We start from the raw sequence: 20,994 nt of genomic DNA, 5'->3' as shown, positions 1-20,994 counted from the left end.
ATAGAGGAAAAATGTGATGATTTAGTTGCAGAATGTGAGAAGTGAAGAAAGCTCTAAAATGGAGAGTCAATTATGCATAATGTCTTACTTTTAAAAAGTGTTTTCAGACTTATATGAAGCAATAAAAAATATGAAGCAGCTTTTGTAAACTGCTGGAATAGTGAATAGATAAAAACCTCTGTTATAAGATTAAGGTAAATGAGGAATGTAATCCCTCAGAGGGTGGGGAGGAACAAAAGAAACAAATCCTATTGTTATTTTAGGTTTCAACCCCTATACAGTAAGAAGGCAAAACAAAGTCAAATAGTCTGAGTTTGAAATAGTTATTGGAGTTCTTCTTCAGACAGAAGAACAGAAAAGAATAGACTACACAGAGACAGAAGTACAGAAAACTGCCTTAAAGTTATCTTTGAATTTTTACCTGAATATCAGTCTGCACAACTGTGAGTATAAAATCCATGAAGACAGAAATAAAATATTTCCATGAAAACAATACTTAAGGAATACAGCAAAAACATTCCAGAACTTACACAGGGCCAGGAACCATTCAAAGTTCCATCAGTCCAAGTGGAGAGTGGATTTATGCTTAATTCATGGGATCAATGTAGATCTCAGAAGGGAAGTTCAGACTCAGTGGTGGCCTGAATTATCCCTGGAGTAATAATTATTTTACAGTCACCTAAAAGCAAACCAACTTAAAAACAAGCCTTGAATGGGGGGCTGGGAAGGTGGCTTCAGTGATAGACTGCTTGTCTTGCATGCATGAGGCCCTGTGTTTGATTCCTCAGCACCGCGTAAGCAGAAAAAGCTGCAAGTGGTGCTGTGGCTCAAGTGGTAGAGTGCTAGCTTTGAGCTGAAGAGCTGAGGGACAGTGCCCAGTCCCACAGTTCGGGTCCCACGACTGACCAAAAAATAACAACAACAACAACAATAAAAACAACAACAAAAAACAAGCCTTGGGTGGATCAAAGTGATATCCAAACAACTTTATTACAAACATATTCAATACTTTAAAGAACTACAACTAAATTCAAACTTCAATAATACATAAATTAATGCAACAAAAACAACTACATATGAAAAAAGAAAATGAAACATAATTATGTGAAAATATGCATAAAATATGCCTGGAAATTATAGTTTGAATTCAAATTCATGATAAAAAAAATTATTGTAAGGAAGTGGTACTGTGGCTCAAGTGGTAAAGCGCTTGTCTTGAGCCGAAGATCTGAGGGACAGCACGTAGGTCCAGAGATCAAGCTCCACAACTGACCAAAAAAAATATCGTTAATATGCTTGTTGTTATATGTTATATTTTAACATATTGAACAGTTTAAAAGAAGAAGGGGACATAGAAGAGATACAAATAGGGATTCAAATGGAACATGTGAAGATGAAAAATACAATATCTAAAATGAAAAATGACATGTGTTTTAACAGAACAGACTATTACTGAAAAAGGAAAAAAAATCAATGAAATAGAAAATATTGCAGGTGAAAATAACCAAAATAAAACACAGAAAAATAAAAGCAACTATTCCCTCGTGACCTGTGGAAAAATATGCAGGCAAACGTGTTAATTAGTTCCAGAAGGACAAGAGATGTTGGAAGAGAGAGCACAATGAGAAAAGAAAGTAAACAACAGTGGCTAAAAAAATGTCTACTAAACTGTAAACCTTCCTACCCCAAAAGCTCCACAAATGCCAAGCTTGACAAACACAAAGAAAATTAGAGACATATCATAATCATATTGCTGAACACCAGTAAAGTTGAACTCATTTCTCTTTCTAGAGGAATAAAGGTATATAGAAAGAGAGAAAGAAAGTGACTTTTAGAAACTATGCAAGTTAGAATGAAGTAAGATACAAAGATATTTGAAAACTCAACTAAATAGAAATTAAATAATATGCTTTACAATAAACATTGGGTCTAAGTAGACATGACAAAATATCATACCTTGAATTATATACAAATAAGAACAGAGATTATGAAAATTTATAGGTGAAGTTAATGCAGTACTTAGAGGGAGAGTCCTGTTATATGAAAAAAGGAGAAGCTCAATGGGTCAAGATTTTTATTAAGAAGTAGTATAAAAGTAGAAATGGTATAAAACCCAAAGTTAGGACAGTGGAATATGACATCTAACAGGAAAAAACCCCACTGAAATAGAAAGTTGATTTCTTGAAAAGACCAATAACATTTATAAAATGAAAGAAGACTGTAGATTACCAATGTCTTTAATAAAGGGACACATAGGAATATAGAGCCAAAACAATGAAAAGATAACCAAACCAGCTTAGCATCTTACTTTTTTCTCTTTAGCCCAGATAGGCCCTTGGATCCCCAATTTTTAAAATGTTATAAAAATAAAATATGGATATGTTAATTCATAATTGTTGCCACCTTTTGAATAAATGAAAAATAATTCTCATGCAAGGTCTCCTATGTGATGAGGTAATTGCAGATAAGAGGTACACGAGTGAAATTGCTCCGCATAATAATGGAGAGAAATTGAAGAACTAATGAAAAAAAGCTTGTGGAAAGAAACAGAATTCTATTCTGGGTAGAAGGGATGATGAAAACACCCTTCTATGAAACCATCATGATAAAGAAAAAAAATTGATGTGGGAGGAAGAGAGGTTAAGTTGTATAATTTAAACTCCACTATAGAGCTTATGGCACATCTGAAAAGCACACTGAAGATTGTCATGAGTGTGCTCTTACTGAAATTTAATATATTTTACGTATTTTTATTTTTTAAACATTTTATTGTACAGGTGGTACACAGAGGGCTTATAGTTGCTTAAGTAAGGTAACAGAGCATTTCTTTTTGAACAATGTTACCCCCTCCTTCATTTTCTCTCCCCCCCCCCCACTCCTCTCAAGTTGTAGAGTTAATTTCCAACATGGTGTCTAGTATCACTATTGCATTGATTCACCCTTTGTCCCATCTTTTCTGTGACCCCCTTTTCCTTCCCCCAATCAGATAAACTTATATACAAGACAAAGAGTACAGAAATAAAAAAAAAATCAGTGACAACAAGGAATAAACCAAAGGGGGGAAAAGAAAGTAAAAAAAATAATTGCAAATGGTACACTAAAAAAACAAACTTTTGTTTCCATTTCTTGGAGTTAATTTTGATAAGCATCATTTTTTATGGTCATATAAACATAGTTATTGACCTATTGTGATCCTCTGCTAAATCTAACAATTTTCTAATAGAGTTCTACATTAGTTTGGAGATGAAGCAAAGAAAGCTGTTCAAACATAGCTGGCTTGAACATTTATTGTTCTTTGAAGAATTCTAGCAGTTAGGAATTTGCTTCCACAGTGTAAATAAGACCTTGACACATAGGATTTTGAATTATAATCCTGCCTCTTTTTCAAGATGACCTTTCAAGTTTAGTAACATCTTGAACATCAGATTCTTCATTTGGAAAATAGTGAATTATCCTTTATTATTGTTTCATATCTGGAAACATCTTATAAATTATAAAGCATCTTTACATATTAGATAATAACTATAGTTTGTATGGTACATATAAAATATATGAAAAATCACTCATATAATTTCATAAGGAAATCCCATTTCTCAATGTTAGATAAAATTATTCTAAAAGGCATTTTCCTTTGAACTCAAATTTGTTTCCATGTAGTATTATACATTATGACTTTTTTGTAAAAGAGCAGAATGGTCTAGCTTTTCTGCTATATAATTATGTAATAATTATATATGTATATAATCAAGACATGTAATAGCCTCAAACTCTATACATTATAAAAGTCTATCCTTAATTGAAGAGTTTTCACTTTTCTAGAACTTTAGGAACACAGTTGGATCTCTAGTAAAATGTTTAAAAGGCATTTGAAATAAAGGAGACCCTCTGAGTTTAAGTGTATTCCTGTGGCTTCAGTCCTATATATAACTGAACATTATATTTAGTTGGATAAATTGTTCTAAGATACCCTACTGAAGTTAAGTTGTAAAATTATGGTTTATATTATATAGTAAATTTCTATACTGTCTTTAGGGGGCAGTGCTATACCACCGATAAATTCCTTTATTTGTGCTAAAGCTACTGGTAATGGTTAATAAAAAATAAACCTAAAATAGCAATGACAGTATTTGTGATACAATATGTGTACCCCTTAATATTAGTTAAATTTTCTAGGCAGTCAAATGAAAATGACAGTATACTCAATTGCTAATTCATCTAGTAAATATTAAGTTCCATTATGTACAATCAATTGTATGATTGTGAAAATGCAAACCTTTCACGTAGCTTACAATTCAACAGGGGAAATAAATCACATCTGTATGTGTATGTTGGTATGCATGTACACTGTATGTACATAGAACTCTTTCAGATAAACATAATAATAAAAATAGCAATATTATTGCGCTTACTTTTTGTGGATAAGGAAACTGAAGATTAGTAAAATCATGTGATTTTTCTTCAAGTCATGAAGGCTGGAACTTGCAAAGCTAGGACTTGAATGTAAACTTATTTGAAGTCAATGCCTTTTGCCACTTTGTCATCTATCATTTTAAATATATATGTGAAATATATAAGTATAATTTTGACATCTGGATGTTCAGAAGAGAGTACCTATTTCAGTGAGAAATAAGGAAAATTTTAGATAAAGGATAAAATCTGAACTAAAATTTCAATCTCTAGGATTATAAGAAAATAAGAGCTAAAAATAGTAGGTAGCATCTTTTGAAATCTTATGAACTGTCAGGTATTTTATATCCATTACCTCATTTGATTATTATTTTTTATATTTTTTATTGTAAAAATACTGTACAGAGGGGTTACAGTTACACGAGCAAGATAATGAGTACATTTCCTATCAAGCATTGTTACCTCCTCCTTTGTTTTTTCCCTACTATCCCTTCCTTCCCCACCTCCCAATTCCTCCCCACCCCATTTAATTAGAAAAAACAAAAACAAAAACAAAAAACCCTGCTATTTTCCCATGGCACAAGGCAAGTGAGACTGACTTGTTCATATCTACTGAAAATTGAATCACTAACAAGTATGACAGTTGGAACTTGAATCCAAGACTCTGTAATTTTAGAGACTAAGCTCTTAACCACAACAGTTTGCTATATAAAGAAGTAAAGTAGAAGGTACAAAATAAACGAATAAAAAAACACTGAAACATGATTAGGCAAGTGTAAATAGTTCCACTTCATTACAATCTGGGTGAATATTATGGATAAGAAAAAAAAGAGAAAAAGTTTGATTATAGAGAATTTGGTTATTATTTTCCATGTAGCAGAAAATAGAGAATCATAAGCAGGAAGGAGACATAAATATCTTATTCTTTATAAAGAAGATGGAGATGGAGTTTCACTCTATAATTGAATTAAATAATTTTAGATCCATTAACAAAACCCAAGCAGAGCTGTTGAAATGTTGATGTATAAAACAGTGGTAGGTCTTAGCCAAGAATGTAATGGTTTATTGTGCCATGACATGAATTGGTAAAGAAACTTCTGATAGTTTAATACTTTTTCTTTTTGCAGATAATATTGATCAGACATATAAATGTCCTTGTTAGATTAAGGTTTTAGAATTTCCATTTTTTTTTCACCCAGTGAATCTCCAGAATTAAAAGTTCATGTGCTCATCATTTTTTTATTGTTAATTTGAGAAGTGTTTATTTTGGAAGCTATGGGCTTCTACATACAAATTGCAGAAAATGTCACTGTATGTCACAGATGGAAGAATGCTTTCAGGAGTATTATAAGTAGAGACATTAAGAAATATGTCTCTTTGGTTTAAGCTACAATGACATAATCCTGGGTTTTGTGTGTTTTAAAAAAATATATCCTCTTTTATAGTACATTATTCTGTGTTTATGTAACAGTGGGGAATTGGGAAAGGCCTATGGTTTGGTCATTACCATCTCTGTGACTTTTGGTTTTGCCTTTGTATGCCTTATTTCCTCATTTATAAAACTAGAGGAAAATGCTGTTTGCCCCAAAGAGCTGTTGTATAAATTAAAATAATCCATGAAAAATAGTTCTTTTGCACACAGTCACATAATTAAGTTTTCCACATAAATACAGATATTATTGTATTTCCAGACAGTAATTGAGGAAGGTATTAATTTATTATCGCTTAGTTATCAGAAATTGGGGGAAAGCGAAGATATGGATATAGAAAAATTCCTTGAAGTAAGAAAAAGAAACTTATATTCCAATTTAGAAAGAAACCACTTTTTAAAAAGTGTGTGGAATATTAACAATCAAGTATATAGAATATTTTTGATAATCTCAGTACTTAAGACCTATCTATCAGTGTTGTGCTGAGCAGTATGAAGATTTTTATATGTTTATTATTTTCATTTATATAGACATATTAAAAATTTCAGTCTGCTGGATAGTCTACAGACTTTAATATAAAATTTTTCTTTAGTTCCTGCAAAATTTCAGTTTCTTTGACCTTCCAGTTTCAATTTTTTTCCCTAAATGTTCAGATGTTTAGGATTCCTGTTGACCAAGTTTTGCACCCCTTTATTGATCTCTTAGTCTTCTTAACATACAACTTTTTCTTTTATTCTTTATTTTGGGAAATATCCTCAAATTTATTTTCCAAATATTCAATTACATTGTATATATGTATACATGTATAAATGTATGTATGAAATATGTGTATACACATGTTTGTGTATATTATGCATGCATGCATGCATTTTGTGGCAATCTATGTTTTAAAAATACTTTGTCTATTAGAGCCTTTCTTCAAATGTGTAATGATTATTGTTTATAGTTAATGAAAACACTAGATACTGCTTATTTTTATGGAATTTGTTGAGCGTGGGCTTCACAGTAGGAATTAAGATGTAGAACCACCATTTTCTTGGTTATTTATAAATCTTTTGTCTTAGGAGATTGCCTTAGTTCATTGTTACAAATTTGTACCACACATGGGGTAAGCTTTAAAAATGCAGGGTTATTTTTGGCCCACAATACTTGTGATTTAAGGCTGAAGGGTCATATCTGGTGGTAGCATCCTGACACACCTGTGTATCCTGGTTTCTTTCTTTTGTAAACTCAGCAAGATTCTTTCTGGGATCTGAATGACTCATCTCCCAAAGATTCCATTTCCAATCACCATAGCTGGATTAGGTTTCTACCCTCTTAATAATTCACAATAGGCATTAAACTACAAATGAGTTTTAAAGGTGACAAACTATATTTAAACTCTATAGATAAGTGCATTTTAGTGTATTCTGTACCTGGGAAATACCAAATAAAACATTTATGTTTTCTACAGCAAACATGAGAAGACACTGAGTGGGTTGGGAATTTTCATTTATATATATGTATATATATGATATTAATTCTCATTTTTAGAGTCTTTCTGAATATGGATTCTTAGAATCCATAATCTCTTTGTTTCAACAACTGAAAAAATACATTTGCAATTTTTGTGGGGTGTTTTTGCCAGGTATTTTTTTTTCTTTTCCTGGCTTCCTGGCTGGGTAATGAGCCTACAGGCCTAACATCTTTTGATATTGTTTACCCTGTTTTAGTCTCATAACTTCACTGGTAGTCAGTCCCTCCAATTATCCCCCCACCACAAACATCTTACAATGTTTTGAAGTTTATTATTAAAACAGTTAATACCTACCTCTTCCTCCAAAATTACCCATCATTGCCCAAACATTTTCTTGAGATTCTTCATCAGCAAACACTTCTACTATTGTCCTTGTTCTTGTGGTTTAAATATTTTAATAAATTCTCTACTGTCACTTTGGTGAGAATTTGGATGTGACAAAACTAATGTTGTATGGTATCAACATAGAAGTCTTGTTAAAAATTTTAAAATGCTATGTTGTATGTATACAAATTTATAAAGTTTGCTTTTGATGGCATGGTGAAACTTCCATTTTAGCCTCCAATTATTTCATTAAAGTGTTTTCATGTTGGTCCTCTTAATTGCATTTTCTTATAATTTTATCCCAAAGTTAAATTCTTAATAAGCTATAAGATTTTTCTCATTTACTCCTCTTTGCAGACATTCTTGAGTCATTTTTTATGTCCTGTCTTATATTATGAACTATATATTACATATATTTTTTCTCACTCAGTTTTTCACTTTCAACATAAATTGAATTTTACATATTTTTTGGCTCAGTCACATGGCAGACCTAGCTAACTGGCTTGAAGAGAGCTGACTTTTGCTTGCTAAGATAACACCACAAGTAATTTATATAAGTTGATTGATGTTAACATATATAAACAACACTGATATAATATATTGGTATAATATAAATTTAATTTCAGAGAACTTCATCTACAATAAATTTGTCACCAGGAGAAGTGGAAGAAGATGATGATGATGAAAATACTTGTGGGCCCACAGGACTTTGGGAAGCATTAACCCCTTGTAATGGATGTAGGAACCTTGGCTTTCCCATGCTTGCACAGGTAAAGGCTTGTTTTTATTAAGGTACAATAAAACATTAAAAAACAGTTGCCTACTTGAGAGTAAACTTTTCCCCTCAAAAACTTACTATCTTTTTTCTTTAGAATTTTTATTCAGTTAACTTTTTATGCATGTGTGTACAATATGAAAAACCATAATTTACATAAATTTTATTTTTTAAAGGCTGGTTTGCAAACTGCTCATTCATGGCATTTCCTGTCTGTAGTCCTAGCTACTCAGGAGGCTGAGATCTGAGGATTGTGGTTCGAAGCCAGCCTGGGCAGCAAAGTTCTTGAAACTTTTATCTCCAATTAACCATTAAAAAGTCAGAAGTCAAAAAAAAAGTCAGAAGCGGAGCTGTGGCTCAAGTGGTAGAGTACTAGTGTTGAGAAAAACCTTAAGGACAGCGCCCAGGCCCTGAGTACAAGCCCCAGAACTGGCACTCCCTCCCACTCCCAATCTTCTTTGTTTGCAATACAGTTCTTGTGTATGAGGTTTTTAATACTGACTATTCAGAAATAAATTATTTTAAAGAATGCCATTAAAAATTAAAGTGATTGATAGATCTAGTTACAGTTTAGAATGTTTAAAAGCATACCCAGTAAAATACACACACATACACACACATTTGTTCACAAAACAATGGGAACATTTTAGAATAAGGCACATATGCACTACTGAGGATTTAGAGGTTCATTCCAAAAGTGAGAAGATAACAAAATACTAAAACATTTCATACTACCATTTGAAATCATTTCGTTATTCATTAAGTCAACTTTAATTCCGTCACTTCAATTTTAAATTTCTGTTGTGTTTTGGATCATAATCGCTTAGGGCAGTTTTAGAAATGAGCAAAATATTTCAGTTAGAAAGCTTGAATCTACTATGAAAATCTATGTACAAATGAAAAAAACAATAGAAAAGAATATAATATGGAATGATGGTAAGAAATTGGAGTAAAATAGACAGCTAATCACAGTAATTGTCGGGAAATGTGAAGTATAATATTTTTCTGCTTTGCAAATATAAATATGCTGTGTGACACTATTATTTTTTACTTGTGTGCATCACAGTTGGGTCATCACTATGAAAATTACATTTTTTTGGTGGAAAGCTAAACAGGATATTTAAATCAGCATATAGTATTTAAAATATCTTCATAGGAATTTTAAAATAGCTTGCATATTTTTATAGAGTTAATAGGTACTGAATTGTGTGTTCCATAAAGGTAGAAATTCAGTTCTGTTTAAAAATTATGTTAAAAATCTGTGCTATAATATCAAGCATAGTTCCTGGCAGAAAATAGGAATGATTGAATGACTCAATGAACAAATATGTATGTTCTAGGTTCTAGATCTTCACTTAATGTTTTTACACATAGTATAGATTTTTACCTCATGAGTGAAGGAGAAAAGAAAATGAACAAGAGTAAATTGTGTTTTATTAATATACTCTCATTTGCTTAGCAATTTTATAATACTGGATTGTGTTTATTTTTTCTCTTGTAAAATTAATGTCTTTGTAAAGATATTTTAATTATTGCTGTGTCTTGAAAGTAGAAATCTTACAACAAAATTAAAATATTAGGGCTCTTACTGTCATACACAGATTACTTGATAACTGAAGTTATTAATAATATCCTTATATCTAGTTCTGCAACACCTTACTAAGAATTAGTTTTAATATTTAAAAATTTTTATTTTGTTAGGTTTGGTAGTATATTCCCTTGGTTCATAATTTTTGTTAGATTTTTATTTTATGATTAATATTACTTTATTACTTTATTTTCTTACAACCTAACAAATTTAATAACTTTAGATTCTTTCCAGGACCAGTTTTTTCTAACCATTTCATCCTGAGTATTTTGGACATAATTTTGAAGTATAAGTTACTTATTTTCCTAAAATATAAACTACAAGGCATAGTGATGTTGATAATACTTTATGTTGATTCAAAATCATTAAATGATAACACATTAAAATCATTAACTAACTTCAGTGTTTTTTACTATTTAAATTACAATGTGAAGTCTAAAAAATATACCTATTAGAATTTTATTATTTCATTAAAATACAAATTTACTTTATCTTTTTACTTTAAAATACAAATTTATTTTATGGATTTAATCTTAAAAATATGAAGTGGGATTCTTTCACTAGTGTTCTTTATAAGTTCTTATGGTGTATGTGTACGAATATTACTATCTATGGGCTCTCTAGCCCGTAAACATTATTTTGCAATTAACATTATTTTGTGATTAAAATATATGTATGTATAAGTATACCCTAACTCAGGTTTTCTGGATGTTAGGTTCAGCTATTCACAAATAATTTTAAAATGTGTTCCTATAATTTATTTTTAATTTATTTAATTTCAAATTCTTTTTGATTAAAAGAAGTAAGAGGATATGTGTTGCTTCCAAATTTGATGAGACCCCTTTGACTTAATAGTAAGATCTTGTGGTATGGAAGATCAGGATTTGTAGTCAGAAGCAGAATGAGAAAGTATATACTACAGGAATGTGAAGTTTGTAAAAAGGTTGGGTCAGATGAATAGTATTTATACTGATACTGAAGTATTAGTGAAGAAATGCAAACTATGGCATACTTTTAATAAGCATCCATTCAGTGATTATCCAAGGACCACAATGTGGCAAGAATGCCACATTGAATATCAAGTGTGTCTCTACCTATAAACTGTAAAGAGCCGACACCCTGTCTGTAAAGAGCTGACAACATGGTTGTTTTAAAGTCTTTGAGGAGCTGGCAGTGGTGGCTCATGCCTATAATCCTATAGTTACTCAGGGTGCTGAGACCTGGGCAGCAAAGTCCCTGTGAGACTCTTATCTCCAATTAACTACTCAAAAACTGGAAGTGGTGCTGTGGCTCAAGTGATAGAGCACTAGCCTAGAACACAAAGAGGCTCAGTCCTTGAGTTCAAGCCCTACAAACAACAAAGAAAAAAGTCTTTTAGGGATTCACCAGCATCAAATGAAATTCATTGAAATAAGACTATATATGACATGAAAATTTTTATTGTTAAAAATAGGTGTTTTTATTTTTTTTTCAATTTCAATTATTTGCTCTAAATTTTTCAAGAATACAATCTTGATGTTTGAAAAACTAAAACACACAGCCTACCGATGCTTTTCAAGGTTGGTAGCTATTTTTTATCACAAACTTAGTTTGTGTTTTATTGAAAGCTATTAAGTAGAGCATTTTAGAAAAACTGTTACATCAGTAACCATAGGCACTGTGCATAGAAGGTTTAAAGAAAAACCATTTCCTTACAATTTCCTATAGAAGCCTTTGGAATCGGTGTAATTAATTTTGTGCCATGTAAATTTTGCCCAGATTTATAGCATTGGCATACATTATGTTGTACATTGATAATCCTTAATTTAATTTAATCCAGCAAATGTTCCAAATATCTTTTATAGTAAATTAATACATGTATTTAGATACATGAGTATTATGGAAAAAGTATATACCCAATTGGGAGCCAGGTTACCTGTATGTGGTCCTGGATATATCACTTTTAAACACAAATTAGAACTATTTTCTAGTTTTTGCCTAAGTTTGGATTAATCCTATATTCAAGTTTTAGTTTTTTTTCTTATCGCCAAGAATCCTAAAATTAGAATGAATAGGCTAAAACATGGGTATTTTGGAAGTTCATGCTTATGAATATCTTATATAACATTTTATCCTCTCATTGTAACTAGACTGAAGTTTTGACAAGCAATTCCTTTCAAATTTGTGAAAATTTAATTTTTAGCACTAAGATTTGGTGTCAATAGAGATTTTTTAAAGTTTCAAATCAGTTAAAGTAAGATTTAAGTTAACAACTTAGAAGGGAATGCTCTTTTAGAAAATAGGGTAAAACTCAAATTTATTTCACCACACTCCTGACCATAATAATCGTTACTGTTTTCAGAGTGCCTATGATGTACCAGATATTTCACAAGTATAATTTCTGATTTTCAAGGATAGGCAATAAAGGAGACTCAAAGTCAGTTCATGAAGTGGCAGTGCTATGATTTAAATCTAGATTTTTTAAATAGGCTACTGGGCTGCTTTTCTGGTTTTGCTTACATTTTCTTGCTTCCAGTTGGTTGCTGTTATTCCTTGATTTGAAAACCTTGATTTTCAAAGTTTCAGAATTCTTTTTGGTTGTGATGCAGGATCCTGTCTCTGAGGGTAACCTCCAGCATTTTACTTTGGCTTCTATTAATCACAAATATGAAGCTAAAGGAAAGTTAAAGAGAGTCCAGAGTCTGATCATGAATTTTTAAAATTTTTATTGCTATATTTCCTGTGTTATAGAGCAAATCTTGTAATTTAAATTGATGGATTGTGTCATAGTGAAAGGTATTGCTTTTCTTCACAGCCTTAGATGATGTTGGTCTCTACACACATGTAGTAGAACTTGGAAGCTCTTTGCTGAAGAGTTAATCCTGCTGGGTGGTGACACTCTGACTTCCATTCATGAATGTAGCTTTCATTCTGCAGAGCTGAGATGAAAGGTTCCTAAAAGGAACCTTTCTTTACCTAATTTGGCAACAGGCTTGCCAGTAGTCTTTGATCCTGCAATCACCATACTTATGCTGCCTTCTGATGAGAGGCCCACAGCTTTTGCTGATAGGCTTGAAGTTACCCTTCAAGGACAGAATGTGCTTGCAGTTCATATATTAACTATGTTAAATTCCCTAAGCATCCAATATGACTTTGCTGGCTGGAGTTTCTCTTGGATCTATGAACATTGCTCTAGCCAGTCTTCTTTCTCTTGTGAGTCTGCCAGCTTGGTTGCAGCCAAACTCACGGCACCTTCAGTGGTACTTATTGACACCACTACTCCTGCTGCTACTCACATCCCATTATTAGATTTTGTGATGTGTGTAAACTTTTGAATTCTGTATATGTGGGAGGCAGTTTGGACTCATTCTTCCCTAGAATATCCAAAATAGGTGAGCCTAAACAGGTCAGGGTTCATCTGAAGGCTACTGATGCTGATTTGATCTTTATATCTTCCAAAATACTTCATAGCATGTGCCTGTGGGGAGAACAAATGAGTGAAGTAAAGCAAGGGCACCGGCAAGGTCTCCCTTCTCTTCCTGGAGCTTAACAGGAAAAAATTGTTTCACATGTGACATATATTGACTGACAGTCACAGGAAAACATATGTTACACCATATATCGGCTTACCTAGATTGGAGTAGTATGTGTTCAAGAGCAGATTGGATGGTCCGCATGCTGTGGATGGTATTGCACCAGTGGATATGAAATTAAAAGTTGCTGATAACTAAGGAATCTTTGAATTCAGATTTGGAGAAGCACTAGGAACCTCCCCAACGTGCTATAGCTTCCAAATAAAGGTTCATTTGGTATCCAGCCCTTCAAAATGTGATGGATTTTCTAGGTGAGCCTCAGCACTAAAAGTTGTGCAGGACCTTTAGCTGCCCTCCCCCAAAGTGCCCAGACCCCATCTTCTAGTCTCTGCAAAGACTTACTGCTGAGCTGTCGTCTTCTTTTTCAAACACAGCTATGTCTAGTGTATCCCCGGCCAGGATGGCCTGGCTACTACGGCTGTAAGCCTCCACTGGTGGTCTCAGGGTGTAAACAAGGTTTTCCCAGTGAACAAATAGATCTTCTCTTGTATTTGAAGGGGGGCAGAGTTGAAGATAAAAAGAACGGCCAGTGGCAAGCTTCAGGCGGAGCTGTTGTTTGTAATTGTTATGAATGGTTATCTTTACAAACTTCAAGGGAAGCAGCCTTGTTAGTTCCAAGGTCTGGGTGTGCTTCTTATTTCTTTCCTGGGTGACCAACGTATATCTGGCATAATCTTCACAAATAGCTGCTGGTCGGGCCAGTAGCATGACATCAGGTAACGTGAGGCTGGGGCTGGTGCGTACAATGCCCACAGTCACCATTCGAGCATGGTTGTGCACATCTATCACTTCTCCTCTTTTGCTGATCTGGATGAAGTCACTCTCGAACATTGGTGCGTACCTGAATATTGTATACTCCCCTTTGTAAAGTTGTTGCTGAAGTTTCCCCATGGAGGAATTGAACATGCCCATTGCAGGGCTGCTCTGGGCTGTGTAATAAGGTAACCTACACTGGCTATTCATGGCTATTTTTGATCAAGACAGCTCCTAAGGGCTGTTCCACACCATCCTTCACATACTTACAGGGCATCCTGTTTCTCTGGCTTCTCTGGCAGGTGAGCAGTTGTCTTCTGCAAGCTTTTTTGTCTCTGGGTGACTGAGGCCCCTGTGAAGTGTTGTTCAGTGACTGTTCTGTGCCTTAGGCAATTGGCCACTTGAATGCAAACAATGCCACACCTATAGCATGGAGATAAGGTGGCGCACAGATGTCAGGTCATTGTAGATGTTGGGGTCTTCATCCATGTCTCAAGGTGCCCAGACGTGGGCTCTCACTTGGGAGGGACCAACATTTGAGCCTGACATACTGGTTCACAATAGTCTCTTCTCTTTGATTCCATAACTTCAACTGCAAATCATAGGCTTACTGGGCTTCTCCTTCCCAAATGGAAGCATCCACACCCTCCTAAGCTACCCTGCAGGATCTGCTTTTATCCTCTTGCCCATTGTGACCTGTCACCATCACACAACCTTTGTCTCTGTCACTCAGCAGCCCCTCCCTCAGGGCAGGACATTGCTCTTTTCACCCCACCCTACCACTCACCTGCCATACCCTGCCACCTCTTCACAGCTCAGCAAGTTATCTCTTCCCCCAAAAGAAGCCATCTATAGATCTTAATACAGACTGGCAAATTACTTTTAAAAAGTTAGGCTATTCAATATAGGACTATAAAATATACAGGCTTAACATTCTCTTTTATCTCACTGTTTTAACTCTAGACATTTAGAGACCAATGGACATGTTGGTAAACAGGTTAGTATAGGATGTTTATCAATGTTTATTGTATGAACATAAAATTAATATAAATCAGCAAGGTTAATATGCATAAACAAGATTTATATCTTATAATTGGGTTACAATTAAGATTGGGTAAATAAATAATGATGCTTTGTATCATAGGAAACTTAGTAGCCATGAAAATGATTATGTCCTTTTCTGTTTGTTGACACTTTTTTCTGAAGAGGTACAAAGCAAATTTTTAATACTTTTTTATTGTAAAAATACTGTACAGATGTGTTACAGTTACATGAGTAAGGTAATAAGTACAGTTCCTATCAAGTATTGTTGCCTCCCCTTTTGTTTTTCCCTTACCATCCCTTCTTTCCCAAGTCCTCAACTACCCCTTCCCCCACTCCCCTGCTGAAGTTCGTTTTCAACATAATGTCTTGTACATCTCATTGTTACAATGGGTCAATCTGTATCCCTATTTAAGCATTTTGTTTTTACCCTTCCCCTCCCCAAATTGGAGAAGTATATATACAAGATTCAGGGCACCGGAATCAAATGTAGTGAAAGCAGTGAAGACAAGGATTATACATTGGGGGAGGAACATACAAAGAAACAAAAAGATCACATGGTACCTTATTAATACGTTGGAAACAATAGCAAGAAAGGAAAAAAAAAAACACTTGTGTCCCTGTCTTGGGGTTCATTTCCCTTAACTTCATTTTATATGGTCATTTGTACATAGTTTTTGACCTTTTCTACTTGTCCAAGACATATACTAGTTATTGCAAATAAGGGAAACCATGGGACCTATGTTTCTTTGGGCCTGGCTTACTTCACTTAATATAATTTTTTCCAAGTCTTTCCATTTCCTAACAAATGGGGTTGTGTCATTCTTTCTGATGGAGGCATAGAATTCCATTGTGTATATATACACATTTTCTTGATACATTCATCTAGTGAGGGGCATCTTGGTTGGTTCCATATCTTAGCTATGGTAAATAATGCTGCGATAAACATAGTTGTTCTCGTAGATATAGTATAGCCTTGTTTGTGATCCTTTGGGTAAATGCCCAAAAGTGGGATTGCTGGGTCATTGGGGAGCTCTAATGTGGAGTCTTTTGACAAAGCAAATTTAAAACTATTAATATAAGTGTGATTTAAAATAATGTGCTTATTTTTGGGTATCCAAATACATATTTTTTGAGTAGTATAATTTTTACTTTCTTGATACTTTTATTCTTTGTTAGGAAAATTACTGTTTTTATTATCAAGTAAAATAGAGCTGTTTTTATATCCAATGTCTTTTTATAGCCACTTTAAATTTTTATTTTTATTTTTTGTTGATACTAGGGCTTGAATTCAGAGCCTGGGCACTATCCCTGAACTTCTCTTTTTCAAGGCTGGTGCTCTACCATTTGAGCAACAGCTCTACTTCTGATCTTTTTGGTAGTTCATTGGAGATAAGAGTCTCACACACTTTCCTGCCCAGGCTGGCTTTGAACTGTGATCCCAGATCTCAGTCTCCTAAGTAGCTAGGATTACAGGCATGAGCCACTGGTACCTGGCTATATTTTATGTTTGAATCAACTTCAATTCCTTATGACATTTTAAAACTTTAACTTAGATATCTGTGCTGTGATTATTTATTGAACATAGCTTTGAGCATTGGATTTAAATTCTATAGTTCACCTGATATCATTATTACATTCTGTATACTATGTGACATCAAATGTTGAAAAACTTTGATCAATCTTTCCAGCTATTATAAATATTACCAGTTCCATAGGTTTCTAGTAGTTGTAATGTTATTACAATATATATAACATATATAGCCATAGTTGTTGAAGTATTAGTCCCCCAAGACTATGCAAATATAGTTTCTTCCCTTTATGTTGAAATTCCTGATTATTTCTGATAGAGTTTTTTCATGTATTTATTGAGAGCTGATTAATATATAAATAGTACATTCCATTGGTCTTTCCAAAGTCCTTATATCTTAACTTCCATTTCAGTTGTTACTCATCATATAATTAGCAAAAACAAGACTAATGGACAGTCAGTAAATTTACATTTAAAGAATAATCAAGTGGTTTTTTTGGTTTTATATAGCAAAGATTGGATAGTAGCATTGGATATGGTTTAATATAATTTACCTGCAGTTTACAAAGGCACTTTTATGTGATATATGATGAAGTATTTGAGGATTTTGTAAGAACATAGTTAAATTGCCTTGTCTCTGGGGAAACCAGAAATCATATTACTTGTAGAGTATATAGACTTTCAGATTTTCCAATTATTTAACCAACAACAGTAGAATTATTTGTTCTTGATATGATAGCCATGATGTGTAATATTCTGGCAAATTTATTCCTATCTTTAAGAGTCTAGTGATATTTATCTGTAATCCCTATAGCTATTAAGAAAACTACCTTTTTAGCATTCATCTCAATACTTGAGAAGCCTAAATGGTTGAATTAAAATCTGTGGAACATACTGGAGATTAACATAGCTTTCTATGTTCTCAAATCAGATTTCATGTAGTTGCCAGAGATTCTTTTTTTAAATTTTTTGTCTGTCGTGGGGCTTGAACTCTGGGCTTGGGTGCCTTGTGCTCTTCAGCTGAAGGCTAGTGCCCTACTGCTTGAGCCACAGTGCCACTTCCTGTTTTCTAGTGGTTTATTGGAGATAAGAGTCTCTTGGACTTTCCTACCCGGGTTGGCTTTGAACCATTATCCTCAGATCTCAGCCTCCTGAGTAGCTAGGATTACAGGCGTAAGCCACAGGCATCCAGCTGTTACCAGAGATTCTTAAAACTATGTTTTCTATCTCCTGGATGTTAGAGCTTATGTCCTTGAGTGTGTTATGTAACCTACCTTAGTTTTTGTTTGTTTGTTTTGTCTTGAATTTGAGATTATCCTTTAAGATGTCTTTCAACACAGAATAGTTTAGTTGTATTTTTGTAATAGAGGTTTAACTTTTCACTATTATAATAAAACTAATACTTTGGAGATATTCTAATAGCAACAGTAATGATGCAAGTATTATTAAAATAATAATAATTCTGGGAATTGTATAATATAGTATATAATCTTAGTATGTTGCCGAATTTCTTCTTTAGAACCTCTAAAATATGTAGGTTAACATGTAGAAATGACTAATGTTAGTTCAGTGGGGGCAGTGCTTAAAATTACTAAAGTTGTTATTGGTGGGACTGGAGTTTGAACTCAGAGCCTTACAGTAACTAGGCTGCTTTATCACTTCAGCCACACATCCAACCCTGTTTTTTGCTGGTTATTTTGTAGGTAAAGTCTAGCAACCTTTTTCTTCCTGGAGTAGCCTCATCAAGATTTTAACAGCCTAAATAGGTAGAATTACAAGTGTGAGCTTTTTGCACCTGGCTGAGTTAAAGGTTTTAAGTAGAATTTAGTTAATAATGAATATGGTCATGGTAGATAATAATTCCCCCTTTCTTGTGTGTTCACTTCCTAACATTACAAAGGGACTTTGCTGATGTAATTGACTTAAGCATGTTGAAACAGGGATAATATCTGTGTCCTGCATGTAGACCCAGTGTAATCAAAGTGGTGACAGAGGAGTCAAGAAATCCAGAGTCAGAGACGATGTGATGATAGAAGTAGAAGTTAAGTGATACATGCATGAACTAAGAAATGAAGGCAGCACTAGAAGCTGGAAAAGCAGAAAATGGGATATCCTGTAGAGCCTCCAGAAGCAATTAGTCTTGCTGACACTTTGACATTAGCCCATTATGTTGAATTTTTAACTATGAGAAATATTTAGAGAATAATTGCTATTGTATTAATACATTCAATATGTAGTAATTTTCTGTAATCTAGAAAATGGTTAAATCTGTCTTTCTCTCCCTCCCTCCCTCCCTCCCTCCCTCCCTCCCTCCCTCCCTCCCTTCCTTCCTTCCTTCTTTTCTTCCTTCCTTCCTTCCTTCCTTCCTTCCTTCCTTCCTTTTTCTTTTTTTCTTTCTTTCTTCTTTCTTTTTTTCTTTCCCTCTTTCTTTCTTTCCCTCTTTCTTTCTTTCCCTCTTTCTCCCCCTCCCTCCCTCCCTCCCTTCCTCCCTTCCTTCTTTTTTTTTTTAACTGGTCCTTGGGCTTGAACTCATGGCCTGAGCACTATGTCTGAGCCTCTTTGTGCTCGAGGCTAGTGCTCTACCACTTGAGCCACAGCTCCACATCTGTTTTTTTTCTGAGTAGTTTACTGGAGATAAGAGTCTCATGGACTTTTCTACCTCGACTGGCTTTGAAGCAAACCATGATCCTCAGATCTCAGCCTCCTGAGTAGTTAGGATTATAGACGTGAACCACCGGCACCCAGCAACAGTTTTTCATACCTGAAAGTGAGGTGCTGTTTTAAAAAATACTCATAAATATGACATTAGGATTTTGCACTTGATAAATACTGGAAGAATTTTGAGGAGCATAATATAAAAACCTACATTGCATTGAACTTGAATGTGGACATTATTCTGCTGCTGATGATGCAGAAAGAAGTGGAAAGGCAGACAAATACTACATTATTTTAGAGAATATCTAAATTGCCATAAAGAGAATGTCTGAAGATATTAAAGGCATTGGCTAGAAGAAAATGAGGAGAATGGTAGAGAAATCTTTAATGACTTTAGAGAACATATGTATTCTCTGATACCCATATTTTGCAGTGATTAGTGATCACCATAGAAAGAATGTAGGGAGAAATATAAATTTTCAAAGTGCTTTTGGTAAGTATTTAGAAGTAAGTGTGGAACATAGAAAGTAGATTAATGGAGAATACTCTTTTTGTAGAATAGCAAGCCACAGGATTGTGTTCTATACTTACATGGAAAGCAGAACTAGTATCTGATGAACTTGGGTATGTAGTTGAGTAGATTTCTAAATAAAATTTTGAAGGTATGACCTTGTATTTTTTTTATTGTTGCTCATAGTAGAATATACTAGAAAAGAAATAAATGGGGTATAGAACTTTCAAACAAAAAGAAACCATCCAGATAGTTAAGAAGGCTAAAATTTAGAATTTCACCATCAAGAAAGCAAGCTAAAAATGTGTCCAATCAATTTCGTTTAGCAATTTAATAGAATAAAAACATAAGACTTTTCAATGAAAATACATTTGGACCTTTGAAGAGATTAGAAACATGATCCACCGACTTTCTCAGGCACCTAGATCTTCTTACCATAATGTAGAGCTAAGATCATCCTGAAAGTTGTGAGGCCTTGACAGAAGGCCCATAAGACTTTTGAGAGTGGTATATTATCACAGACACTGGCAGCTTAGAAAAAAACAGAGAACTCTTAAAACAGTTGGGTTTCTTAAAATTCTACATACGGGAAATAAGGCTTATAAAACTCAGTTGCAGAAATATGTTAACCTTTATAAAACAGGAAGAAGAATCCAGCGGATAGGAGTGAGACCACAGGACAGAGATTAAAAACTGTAAAAGATTGTTTTTAGTCTTTGAAACCAAATAAAGTTTTCCCAGTTGAATTTCTAAACTGTTTATGATTGTTGACTTCCCTAAACAAATAGGGTTTTCCTATTCAATATTCACGTGGTCTAGATTTTTACGATGTTTGTGCCAATGTTTTATAATTTTTAAATCGATGCAACTGAAACTTTGCCATTGGAAAAT

General features: G+C 33.7%; 2 protein-coding genes across 7 annotated transcripts in view; one reads left to right on the top strand and one right to left on the bottom strand.

Annotated features, from left to right (window-relative positions):
- Anks1b (ankyrin repeat and sterile alpha motif domain containing 1B) overlaps nt 1-20,994 on the top strand; it is a 946,206-nt gene that overhangs the window by 201,606 nt on the left and 723,606 nt on the right. For 5 of the 6 annotated variants that reach the window (XM_042693313.1, XM_042693310.1, XM_042693314.1 and 2 more), the window contains exon 9: nt 8,304-8,447. The exons of the other annotated variant lie outside the window; for it this stretch is intronic. In XM_042693313.1, coding sequence (XP_042549247.1) covers nt 8,304-8,447 — 144 coding nt within the window. The remainder of the gene's footprint in view (nt 1-8,303; nt 8,448-20,994) is intronic. 6 annotated transcript variants of the gene reach the window in all.
- Fam71c (family with sequence similarity 71 member C) lies at nt 13,384-14,575 on the bottom strand. The gene is made up of 2 exons (XM_042693036.1): nt 13,955-14,575; nt 13,384-13,497 (listed from the first exon to the last, which is right to left on the bottom strand). Exons 1-2 carry the CDS (start codon nt 14,573-14,575, stop codon nt 13,384-13,386), a joined length of 735 nt encoding a protein of 244 aa, XP_042548970.1.

The sequence above is a fragment of the Dipodomys spectabilis genome, unplaced genomic scaffold (genome assembly GCF_019054845.1).
Source record: "Dipodomys spectabilis isolate Male_0828 unplaced genomic scaffold, ASM1905484v1 ptg000163l, whole genome shotgun sequence".
In the NCBI taxonomy this organism is placed as follows: Eukaryota; Metazoa; Chordata; class Mammalia; order Rodentia; family Heteromyidae; genus Dipodomys; species Dipodomys spectabilis.
The sequence above is the reverse complement of the archived record's forward strand: the minus strand, read 5'-3'. Positions and strand labels throughout refer to the sequence as shown.

What these genes read in the sequence shown, in the direction of transcription:
- Fam71c (XM_042693036.1), bottom strand. Translation starts at nt 14,575, where the DNA reads ATGAATAGCCAGTGTAGGTTACCTTATTACACAGCCCAGAGCAGCCCT. An exon ending in AAGAAGACGACAGCTCAGCA is followed by an intron (nt 13,498 to 13,954) that starts GTAAGTCTTTGC and finishes TTCTCCCCACAG; the next exon opens with GCACATGCTATGAAGTATTT.